Here is an 11,985-nt window from a genome sequence, read left to right as displayed (position 1 = left end):
AAGAAGAGAGAGAGAGAGAAAAGAGGGGGAGGGAGAGGGAAGAGAGGCTGCTAATCAAAACCAAACTATTTCCTTAGAAAAGACTTTATACAACTATTTAAAATATGTGCTAGTCTAGGAAAAAGAGCTAAATGGAAAGTCAGGGTATCTTGATACCACAGGAAAGGCTGCCTTGCCAAGAATATCTCCAAAGTTCCTTCAATCTCCTCGTCTCCGGCATTGCCTTGATTGCTGTGTTTACTTTGTGCAGCCCATCTTCTGCACCGTGCTCTGCATAAAGCAGCAGTGCACCTGGTATAGATTGTGGTTAGCAGAAGAGGGGAAAAAGTTCTCTTTTTTTCCTCTCTCTTGTTTTTTTCTTTGTTCCTTGGCAGAGCTCAATTCAGGACTGGGGTGAAGAGGTAGAAGAGGGAGCTGTTTACCATGTCACCCTCAAAAGAGTGCAGATTCAGCAGGCTGCCAACAAAGGAGCCCGATGGCTAGGGGTAAGTAAAGCTGGCACGATGGCGCTCTGGAAGAGACTGCTCCTGGACTTTGGAGCCTGCTCCAGGGAGCTAATTCCACCAGGACGGTTATGATATTAACTTAATTAAGCACTGTCTGGTTTCATCATTAAAAATAAAAGTCTGGATTTGCCTGTCTTGTTTGAAAGAATTCTCTTGTGTTAACTCTTATGTTGATATGCATAGCAAGGTTTTGACCGATTGTGGTAATACTTAATGTAGAAATAAGTTTTTTTGTTTGTGACCTGATCCAGAAGTTGAATATTTACCACTGTTTTCAGACCAGGCTAAGTCTACAGCTGATGTAAAATATCCTCTTCACTGAAATCACTGGTGCTGTGGCAGTTGAGCCACATCTTCAGGAGGCAGTTATAGCTTGGGTGTTCATTTGTTATGTTTGTAAATTTTCTTCAGGATCAAAGGCAACTGAATGAGAATAGTTCAATGGAGTATCCAGGTTGATATTTAAGGACCCTTACAACTAGCCTGAGATTTTATGTCGAATAGATTTCTTATTGTTATGACCTAGAGCTGTACAGCAGCAATGAAACCACAGTCAAGAAAGATAAGCAAATTTTGTCCTGCATACAGCTAGTGCTTAGAAATTTCCCTATCCATATTTCCAAGAAGTACATKGAGTTCTAATCAGAACAGATAATTTAAAATCTGCTTCCTTTGGTGAGTGGCAGATTTCCCATCTCTGCCTCCTGTTTATAGCAGGATTGGGGAAAAAATATTAGAATGTATTTTTGAGCTCCTGTAAATTTCCCAGATGGTGGTTTTTGTAAGAGGTGGAGATCATTTTGACTAAGCCTGTTTTCTATAAGTATAATTTGGAAAAAGTGTTTTTTTCCCCCAGTTTTGGCTGTGGTTGCTCCTTGTGTGTAGAATGAGTTTGCTAGGTCTTGGTCATGTTCTGGAGAGAAGAGTTTGTGTTTCCTGAGCTCACCACCACAGCTGATAGTGTTGATCTTAATAAGCACAAAGGATTATGAGGTCCTGGAAATGAGTCTTGGCAAGCAGTAGCTTTTCCAGATCAGAATTGAGCCATGTTTGTGGGGAAGGAGTGCATGTGTTGGAAGTATCCAGTTGTGCAGAAATCACTAACTTCAGCTTCCAGGCCAGCACCTTTCATGAGCAATAATCTCAGGCATGTTATTTAAAATTATTTATAAATCTGTAGGCTTTTTGTTCCTCTTAAACACTTCAGAACATAAAATGTTTTAAGCTGTCTTTGTGGTCTTGCTTTATTAAGGTCTTTACTGTGGTCAATAAATTGCCAGTAACCCAGAATATTATTTATGAATAGGCACCCCAGCAGCAGTTTTGCTCCAAAAAGCAGAATCTTCTTTCATAATTGTCCTCAGGTGATTTCTGTCTGCCTTTTTTTTTTTTTTTTTTGGTCTGGAACTGATAACATTTATGATGCTTATGTTTTTCAGTGCTTTGAAATTCATAGTGCTGCATTAAAAAATGGATTTAATCAATGTTGCTCTTGCTTTTCTTCTTGATGTTGCTCTAAGTCATGCTTGGGTTGAAGATTGGAGATCAAATTAAGAAGATGGGAATAATTTGTTTATATCAGCAGATATTGAGCCTTAATTTAAACAAATAGAGTAACTGATTAAGTTTGTTTATAATTTACCCTTTAAAGGCTTTCAATATCTGGACATCTGAGAAGTCCAGTATATAAAAGTCCAGTTAGCAGTATGACCTTCTTGGGGAATTAATTTTCTCATGGTTTATTGCAGCAGGTTGAGTTACTGGTGACTTGATAAGCTGAAGTCCTTGTAAATGAGAAGTGTTGATGTTGCGTGTGAATATTAAATGTCTGTGTGGCACTTTTCATCAGTAGTGTTTGGATCTGGCGATTTTAGAATGGATGTTCTATGATAGAGATATGGAGAGGGATGTTCTATGATGAAGAGGCGTGATCCAGGTAAATTGAAGATATTAGTCTCACAAATAAGATACATGATTTTTCTGCTCATTCTCTGGACAGGCTGAGGACACATGAGGAAAGTAGAGGAGCTGTTGAGAAGAGTTAGAAGAGCTAGCGCAACTGAAGCTGAAGGAGCAACTGCTGGGCTATTGACAGGTGCCTGCTTGAGTTGCTCCCAAGGCTAAGCTGCTGTCATATGTTTATTAAGGCCACTGACATAAAAGCAAGAGTTTGTCAAAATCTGATAATCCTGTGGAGGAAGGGAGTACGTGGAATATGGAAACATCCTGCAGCTGACATTCAGAATTGGTATAACAGGAATGAGGTGAAGGAGCACAAAATGTAAAGACACCTTTGTGAATTAGTGAAAATTTCTGCTGATATTTTTGACCTTTCTTTTCCCTTCCAGCTTTGGGTATATTAATCATAAATTATATGAGCTAGCAACATGATATGAAGTAAAAAAGGCAAATGTGATGCTCAAATTTATTTTAGATTATTACCAGTACAGACAGGAGGCATGAATACTATTATGTGGTGGATTACAGCATGTAACTCTGGTCAGTCATTTCAAGAAAGTTGGTTTAAACTGGAAGGGTGCAGGAGAGGATGCAGAAGAGAAAAATAGTCAAGAAAATGATGAACATGTCTGATGATAGTCAGAAGAGTTATCTAATTAGCTTAGCAATATGGAGACTGCTATTAAAAAATCAGGAAGTAAACACTGAGAAGGGAGAAGAACCAATCATGATGAAGGAATGGGTATAAATTAGAAAAAGGTTTCAAATCATCAGAGCGATGAGATGGTGGAGTGGCACTTGAGCAAGAGTGAAGGAAGCAAGGAACCACAGCATCAACAGTGGAGGTACCTCAGTTGGTGAAGAGGATTGTGATTTCCTTTGGTAGCAGACTGCGGCATCTTACACTTCTAAGTTTCTGTAAGTCAGATGGAAATGTTGGAGCTAGAGAATGCTCAGCTAAGGAGCTACCAGGCTCATGAAGAAGGGATGTGACAGGAGGCCTTACTTAAGGTGGACAGGTCTTGGAGTCTGATGCTGGAGAGACTGCAATGTGAAGAGGAGGTGCTGATGACTGTGATGACATTAGATTTAAAGTAGATGTCCTAGTGCCAGTGAGAGGCACATTGCAGCATGGGGAGGCTGGGAAGGTAGTGGAGGAGGGATGGTGCATGGAGAGAGCACTTGGGTCCAATGTTTGAATTTGTGTTGATGAGAGCAATGAGGAGCAGCAGTGGGTGCAGCAGAGCAGTGTAGAGAGGTGTTGAACACTGTGAGTGTGGAATTGGGGGGGGCAGTACTGTAAAAGCAGACAGGCTGCYGCAGAAAAGTAGTGAAAGGCATGGATGAGGCCTGGGCAGACGGACAAGATTACAAAGCGAAAAGCAAGCAGTTTTCCAAGTGCTGTGAAGTTTCTTTGTAGACCTCTCCCTTAGCCAGCACGAGTGCTTTATCTCACCCGTCCAGGGGCTAGGCAGGGGTGGGCGAGTGGTGTCCAGCRCTTGGAGTGAGAGGGGAAGTAGGAAGGAATGAGGCTGTGAGACTGGAGAGGCTCCCAAGGGCTTGCAACTATTTGTCCTGCCAAAGGAGTTTGCTTTGCCCTGTGATGAGCAAGGAAGAGTCCTGCACTCTGCCTCTGAGYGGAAAGCTTTTGTCAGTGTGGGTTAGAGGAAGTGCAGCCAGCAGTGGGAGTGCTCCTACGCCTCCATRCAGTGCAACAGCCGTATAAAACCTATATCTTCACATCTTAAATGATAACTAAGCTTTGGGAGAGTCGTCAAGTCTCAAGTTTCTTGCTCTACAGATGGATAGTTGCTCTCTCTGTCATAGATATCTAGATAACAGTGAAATAATCTGCGCCCTCGTGGTCAGTGCTGTTTGACTCTGCCATTGGTTATATTTGTAGAACAGATTTTAAACACATTTTTTTGTTTGTTTCTTTGTTTGGTTTTATTTTTTATTTGTTGGCCCTTGGGTTTGCTTTTTCGGAGGTTGATTCAAAATATTATTCGTCTCAAAATATCTTTGATGCTATGACATTGGGCATGTAGCTGAAGATGTGCCTTGGAAGTAACCTATAAATGAGTTGGTGTCAAAGATATTTTAATAGTGGATTTGCTGCCTTTCAGTTTTACCCCTTTCAGGTTTTTTTTTAAACACTGATAGTATTTGATTACCTTTTCTGCGAATCTTGTGTGTTGTTTCCAAACTGAATTGGGAATAACTTTCTCATGTTACAAGATGAGTATGACCACATGTTTGGCTTCTAAACACCTCTGCAGTCAGATACATTGGCAGAAAATTGTACTGGAGAGTTCAGACAGAAAAAGCATTACAGAAACTTCATTTTAACTAACCCATATCCTGTCTTAAGGTATAATATTCTCTTTGGTGACTTGAAAATCTCTCAAATCTTCTGTTTTTAGTTAGATTTTTTTGTTTGTTTTCTTTCCAACAGGTTTTGCTAAATATGATCCTGGAATTGTCAACAGGAACATGTAGAGCCTCAGACTTTTTTCTTTGTGCTTGTCCTCCCGTGTGTCTTTCTGAGCAGTTCTGTTTTTTCTTTTCTGTTACTGAGGTGTTCAGGTCAGGTGTAGTTTTCCATGCAGTCAGGAGGCAAGGGCTTTGCTGATCTTTGTCCTTGCTGCAACTTGCTGTTTTGTCTCTGGTTTATGCTGTATGGAGGTCCCTTTTGACTAAATAAGACTCTCAGGAATTGGATTTCTGTAGCTTGTCCATGTGGCCCAGACCAAGGCAGGGTGTATGTTTGGCTAAGGCAGCAAAATGAATCCCAAGGAACTGATAGTCGATATAGTCAATATCCTGGTTACACTACTGTTTAGTAAAGAAAGTATTGAGAAAGTCTCTGAGGAGCTATCTTGGAGATGGAGATGAAAAGATCGGGAAAAGATAGTGCTGCCATTGAATTTTGTGTAGTGGAATATGTGTCTTAACTGTTGAGGACCCATGGAGATGTTGTATAGGAGATCCTGGAGAAAATTGAGTCCCAGAATATCACTGAGCTTGATTTGCTATCTTTATTCTTGCCCTTCCCTTCGGTTGTGGCCACCATTGTTCTATAGCCCTTAGTAATGTTTTTTTTTTTTTTTTTTTTGCTGTCTTTTTTGTCTTTGCTGTTCAGGCACACAGCTCTGCAGTAATGATCTTCCACGTAGCACTGTGACATGCAGTTCTAAGCTGGACAGTGCAAGGTGTGCATGGAATAGACACTCAAAAATGAAACTGGAGGTGGGCCTGAGTTTTAAAATGGAAGCCTCAAAAATGACTGTCTTTGTTTTCTGAGTCCCAGCTGCAAAATGCATAGTTAGAAGGATAACTAGCTTTGTAGCACAGTGTCATGCTCTCTTTCGAGTTTAAGATCTTGCATTCCAAACTGTCCAAGCATGGCAGGATTGCTGGGCTTTAATCCTGCTGTGTTATTATCATGGAGTGAAGCCATGCAGGACTCCAGAGAGAGCTGCAGGAAGCCTCCCTTCCTGTAGCATCATGCAGGCATCTCCTGCTCATGAGCATTGTGTAGGATAGAAAGAAGAAAGGGAGGCCTCASAATAGAAAACATTGCTCCGGACTGTGCTGTTAGTCTACTTTTAGATTGTCTCATTTTTGCCCTGATTGTGTGTGACTGAAGTTTGGAAATCTTAGAGCCACATGACTTAGAAAAACTTATTTTGGCGTATTTTCAGTTAACCTGTGACATGGAGGAATATAACATCACCCTGTACTGTAATCAGTTTCCACTGGGAATTAGCCTGAAAGCCAGTGTGCCAGTCTTGCTATAAGATACTTCGTTGATGTTTCTCCCTTAATTATATTAACTGTCTTGCTGTTAACATAATTGAATTTTATCTTGCTTGTTTTTCTCAAGAAAGAAATGACAAGGGTAACAATAAATTGACTTGCTCTGAAAGGAAACATGCATTTTCTTTCTAAAAGTTATAGGATCTAGGTCACTTGTTGGGTTAAAGAAGTGTTGGCAAGGAATGTGGCTATGTGTCATCGGAAAGCCTGGGAGAAGCAGCATAGAGCTGGACTGAGATGTTGTAAAGAAAATAGCCCTGGAGAAACCATTAGTTTTACAGTTTGGGTTTTGATGTTTTCATTTAAGAAACAGGCTGAAGCATTGCGAGCATGTTAGTCACGCTTGAATTTAAATTTAGACTTGGTAAAGCTAATTAAAAATATGTTTAGTGACAGTGTGTAAATGCATGCTTTGAGCTTGCATCTTTTACTATTCCTGTGGAAATCTGTTTTCTAAATATATCACTTCCTGTAACAGCATTGTAAGGGTAGAGCTGTGTGAAGGAATCGTCATAAGCTGACAAGCAGCTCCTGGCCTAGCCCCCTAAGGAAAATGGGATAAGTTGCCTTGTGTGGAAGGGGTAAATGGACGTGAACTTGGTGTAAACCACATTCTTGCTTGTCTTTTTGTGTCCAGTATGACGTACCTAGCAAACCAGAGGAAAATTATAYGTGATGTCTTAGTGCTGTTTATCACCCCTTGTAAGATAGTATCAGTGGTTTTAGAATATTATCCTTATGCACAAGATGTACTTTTTCTTTCTTTTTTTAAGGACATACCTTTTCTTTTGTTATTGTTTGGGGATCATTCAGTGAGTAGCAAGGCTCCTCTTGCCCCGTTAAAGCAGACCAGATTGATAGACTGTTCTTAAAACACTTGGAAGAATATTTGGATATGTTTTTTTTTGCAAACTTTTCTATATGTCATAGTGCTTTAACACACGTACATCTCAAGGTGCTAAGAGCTGAGCAGTGGTTGTCTCCAGGGATTTGTTGCCACCTTTTGCTCATGCCATCTCCCAGAACTTCTTGGCCCTTGACTCAAAAAATGCAGCCTCTTTTCATATTCAGTGACCGTACAGAGCCATTGATGTGACTTACAGATTTCCAGAGCTGCTGAACCTCCATCTAAGATTGTATTTAACACCAAACTGTAAAGCCTGTGGCCCATTTTTATACTTTTTGGAATAGGACTTGTACTGCAATGTGTGAAAGTGTAGCAAAGTCTGTAAAGTTGTAGAAGACATTTGGTGAGGAATTGTGTTTTGGACAAAGAAGTCAGTTTAATATTTATCGAAATCACTGTGTCTKGGGCCAGAATGAATTCACATTAGTGCCTGAATACAGCTGTTTTGTAGCTCAGTACAGCATGATGCCACCAATAACTTAGGGACCAGAAGGAAAGCAAAAACATCCCCAAGTGCAATATACTGACTTTGCATTCTGAGCAGCATCTTTCGTCCAAGTAGCTTTCGAAGCAGCGCCACAAATTTTCCCCAGACAGATTATGCTATTTGCACTGTGCGAAGCTGCAGTGTAACATAGTGCAAATGTTTTATACGATGCATTTGGGTGGGGCTTGTGGCTTGGCAGTGGTTTTATAACCCGGGGTTTGCAGCACCGCTTTGGGAGGTGGGAAGAAGAGGAGATAAATATTCCTGGGACAACAAGACTTTAAAAGTTGTTTTTTTGAGGTTTCTGGAGAGTTTGGAATGTTGGAAATAGTTCTGGAGGAGATGGATTAGCTGTCAAAGGTGCACGATAGTATTTATTTTGTGGCTTCATGGTGTTTGTTGCATGGATATCTCCTCCGTGTGTGGTGGATGTGTGGGAAGGCGCGGCTGGTTAACAAGGTCTGCCTGAGAATGCAATGAGGAGATCCAGGCAAGGGAGTGAGCTAATTGCAGCCACTTGGGAGAAGCACAGGGCTCTTGAGAGGCCAGAGAGCCCTGTGGAAATAGCTGCCGTCTGTGCAGCAGCAGCTGTGAAAGCAATCTCCCCTGCTGCCACGGGATGCGTGGAGGGGAGCTTAAAAAATGCTGCTGGAGAGGTTGAGTACACAGCACTCCTTGATTCATCTTCCCACATCTCAGAAATAAGGGAACTGGAAAAGGACTCGCTGAATGGGAAGGATTTGGAGGCATGAGGTGACACTGAAAAGGTGGTGATTATGAAATCCAGGTCTTGGTGCAAGGAGAGTTGATACAGCTTTAAGGATGAGCACTTTTGCTACATCTTTAAAGGACTGGGGCTTGATATGGGCAAAGAATAGGAGGAGATAGCCATGGTGTTTGGCATTGAAAAGCAGAGCACTGAAATTGAGGGTAAAAAAAAGAATTGTTTTGTATTGCACATGATTAACTTAAAGGGCTTGCTGCTACAGGTAGTTGAGCAGTTTTGCTTAGGAAGATACAGAAAAGATTAAACACTCATGTGAATAATGAGAATAACCACTTTAATAATATATGGGATTTAAAATAAAAGGCATGTAATGTTTGTGATTTTAGGTGTAACACAGACTTCCTGCAGTTAAGAGTCTTTTCCTGTAAACAGGTTATTCTATCTGTTATGTCTTCACCTTCCTGTGTAGTATCYGACTGTTGTCAGAGGTAAAAACTTTTAGTCTAGTCTAAAAAGAGCACTATTATGGGTTGCTTCTTAGGAATATCTGTTTTCATCTTGTTTGCAAAGAATATTTAATAAAGCAGAATAAAATTAGATACAGGCAATTGTGTAAAGGGTCGTGAGAGCATTAATGTCCAGAAGGTGTCAGGGCCATATKGCTCCTTGTAATCTGGAGGGTTGTTGTGGATCAGTTTTTCAGCTGTTCTGCAACCTCATTCTGGTCACTCAGAACTTTGGGTGCCCAGATTCTTGTTGTATGTGTTTGGGCTTGTTTATTTATTTATTTTTATTATTATTTGTTTTTTTGTTTGTGTCAAACAAAAACCTATGTCCATGTTGTTTTAAACTGAATGTAGTAACTGTGTGGGTTACCATTTGCTTTACCCCATTCAGCTTCATAATAGCCTCCTTAAAAATAAGGCAGCAAGAACAGAATATAGCACTCTACATGTGGTCTCATCAGAGCTTTTATGCAGTGCAAGAATAAATGTCCTTTGACTCAGTTCAGTACCCTTTATTTAGACTTTGCAGAATTGTTTGCTTTTTGTTGCCGCTTCTAAGTGTTGTGCTGAAAGATTTAATGTTCTGCCTACTCTTTGCCTTCAGATCTTTTCTCTGATCCATGTGCCACAGTGTGACCTTTGAGAATAGTACTTTTAACAGACGTTTTTGCAAGTCTCTTGCATTTCCCTATATTTGGTTGCATGAACCATCTGTTGCCCRCTGGAAGGTAGATGCCCTTTGACAGCGTTGGCAGCCAAAGTGAAGCTTCAGCAGCCTCCACCTTAGGTGTGAAGCCTTCTACTATTTATGTGGCAGCAGTCACCCATCTCCTRCTCTATCAGGTGACAGGGTTACAATCTGAGGGAGTTTTAGGTGGTTTTGCACTGTCCTCCTTGCACTGATATCAATTTATGTCCAGATTTTTGCAGTTGTCTCTGCCTAGCCCAGCCCTACACCAGTGCAGAAGTCATTGCACACTTCAGACACAGGTGAAATTTCCAGTTGTGTACCCATAACTGCCACTTTTCCACCTGTTTTTCATACTTAAAGTGAAAGCCTCGCTAATGATAAATTGGTTGCTGTGTTTTATACTGAGCTCATTAATTAGTTATATATTATACATGTAAGCCCTGTTGTATTAATTTAAGGGCAATCCTCATGCTATATTTAGAAAGTTACTGCAAGTCAGTAGTCCTGTGTTCATCTTTTGTTTAGTGATGACTTTGCACTGTGATTTGAACTGACCAATTTGTCTCTGAGGGGTTTTAATTTTCTCAAGAGCTCCAAAAAAGTTCAGCATCAGTGCAAGAATCCTCCTGATGCACACTGGCCTCTGCTCTGCGTTCTTGTCTTGTGGAATTTTGGAGAGGAATACGCTGCCTCATACAGGTGCAAGCCTGATTCTTCCAGTCTCTTCAGTCAAGAACAAGATCATGGCTTGAGCCCCTGTTCTCTCCCTCTTGCTCTAATCTTGAGGCTCTGGCCATTCCAAACACCACGCAGAGTGTCATCTGTCCTGGGCTGTGACCTGCTCTCTCGGTGCTTGCGGTGACTCCAAGTGCTGGTTTGGTTCTTGAATCCACAGCCTATGGACTACACCCAGCAATGCTACCACTAAGTCACGGTGACACTAATAAGGTGTAGGCATTTTAAATGCTTTCTCAGAGTGATCCTGTTATTAAATTTTGTTCTTTCATCTGTTTTCCTCTTGCATTCTTCCCACCTTTTAATTCTGGAAGCAGTTTAACTCTGAAGGATTATTTTCTTTTCCCCTCCTACAACCTCAGTTGCTTTTTACAGCTGCCTTTCTTGCAAAGTTTTGCTTATTCTCCCCCCTCTCTCTAGCTGTTTCTTCCTTTCATGGAAATTCATGGGCTCTTTGTGCAAGTATAACAACATATTTTTATAATAAAGTGGTGCTCTCTATTCAGAGGTCTCAGAACGGTTAACCAATGTGAAACAGTGGAATGGTTTGAGATATGTTCTAATTATCACAGCTGCTGGGCTTCACACTGAAGATTTGTGCTGTATTTTATGCTGTAGCTCATGCTTGGTGGTTGGTTTCAATGATTCCTCCTTCCCTTAAAAACCAGTGACTATCTATATACCCTGGCATGGATATAGACTCTCCTGTGTTGAAGAGCTGYCTAGAGTTTTACCCTTTTCTAGATACTGGGGGATGTGCCTCATGTTTTTACTGAATCRTACTGAATTACTGTTTTGACTCGAGTGTTTGTGGTATTCATGACTTGCTAGGTGAGGAGGTCACGCTTCAAAGCGTGCCTGGTGTTGGGGTGCGAGCAACAGCTCCATTCTCCTGTCAGCATTAACCATGTTCCTTGGCACAAAAAAATAGTTAACTAGATGCTCCTGTGGTGCATTTGGAAGCCAGTTGAAATACTACATGCACATACACCAAGAAAATGATTCTGAAGATAGGCCCATGCAGCCCTTCGTCTGCTAGCTGGGTTTACTATCTCTGGCCCTACCTGCTGCGCAGTTTGGCTTTTTAGAGTAGAAACCCCTCCAGGGCAAGGATGGTATCTGATATTTCACCTGGTAGCTATTGTGCTGTGGTTGGAGACGTTTCCTACGTARCAATAATATACTTCATTTGAGAGTCAGATCTTGCACTTAAACATTGCACCCATTAACTACTCCCAGTTGATGCCAGCCACGCTTTTGGTCTCCTGGCTCCACTTTGTGTGCGTTCRACGTGCGAACAAACCTTGGCACACTTGTATTCTCCTTGGTGCATAAAACAGCCTTCTGAGGAAAACTTCAGGTGGCCAAAGAGTTGGAGCAGGATGGAGAAGAACAGAGATATAATATTAAATTCTGCTGTGTAATTAAACAACAGCACCCCCCCTCCCCATGCCCCTAAAAAGAATGAACAACAACTTGGAAGACTTCTGCTTTATCTCATAACCAAAGGTTTTTGTTCTTTCTTTCTTTCTTTCTTTCTTTCCTCCTTGGCTTTTAAGTTATATTTCTTTTGAATCATTGATTCAATATTTTCATAAAATTTAGTGTGTGTTTTGGTTTGTGTGTTTTGCTAAAGGGATTTGACTTT

At 41.0% G+C, this 11,985-nt stretch overlaps 1 protein-coding gene across 3 annotated transcripts in view; it reads left to right on the top strand.

Annotated features, from left to right (window-relative positions):
• Positions 1-11,985, top strand: part of RGL1 (ral guanine nucleotide dissociation stimulator like 1) — a 94,604-nt gene that overhangs the window by 33,844 nt on the left and 48,775 nt on the right. For 2 of the 3 annotated variants that reach the window (XM_026044230.1, XM_026044229.1), the window contains one exon: positions 375-485. The exons of the other annotated variant lie outside the window; for it this stretch is intronic. In XM_026044230.1, the coding sequence (XP_025900015.1) occupies positions 375-485 (111 nt within the window). The remainder of the gene's footprint in view (positions 1-374; positions 486-11,985) is intronic. 3 annotated transcript variants of the gene reach the window in all.

Source organism: Nothoprocta perdicaria, unplaced genomic scaffold, assembly GCF_003342845.1.
Source record: "Nothoprocta perdicaria isolate Ctin4 unplaced genomic scaffold, notPer1 scaffold_355, whole genome shotgun sequence".
NCBI lineage: Eukaryota > Metazoa > Chordata > Aves > Tinamiformes > Tinamidae > Nothoprocta > Nothoprocta perdicaria.
Note: the sequence above shows the minus strand (reverse complement) of the source record. Positions and strands in the feature narration are given on the sequence as shown.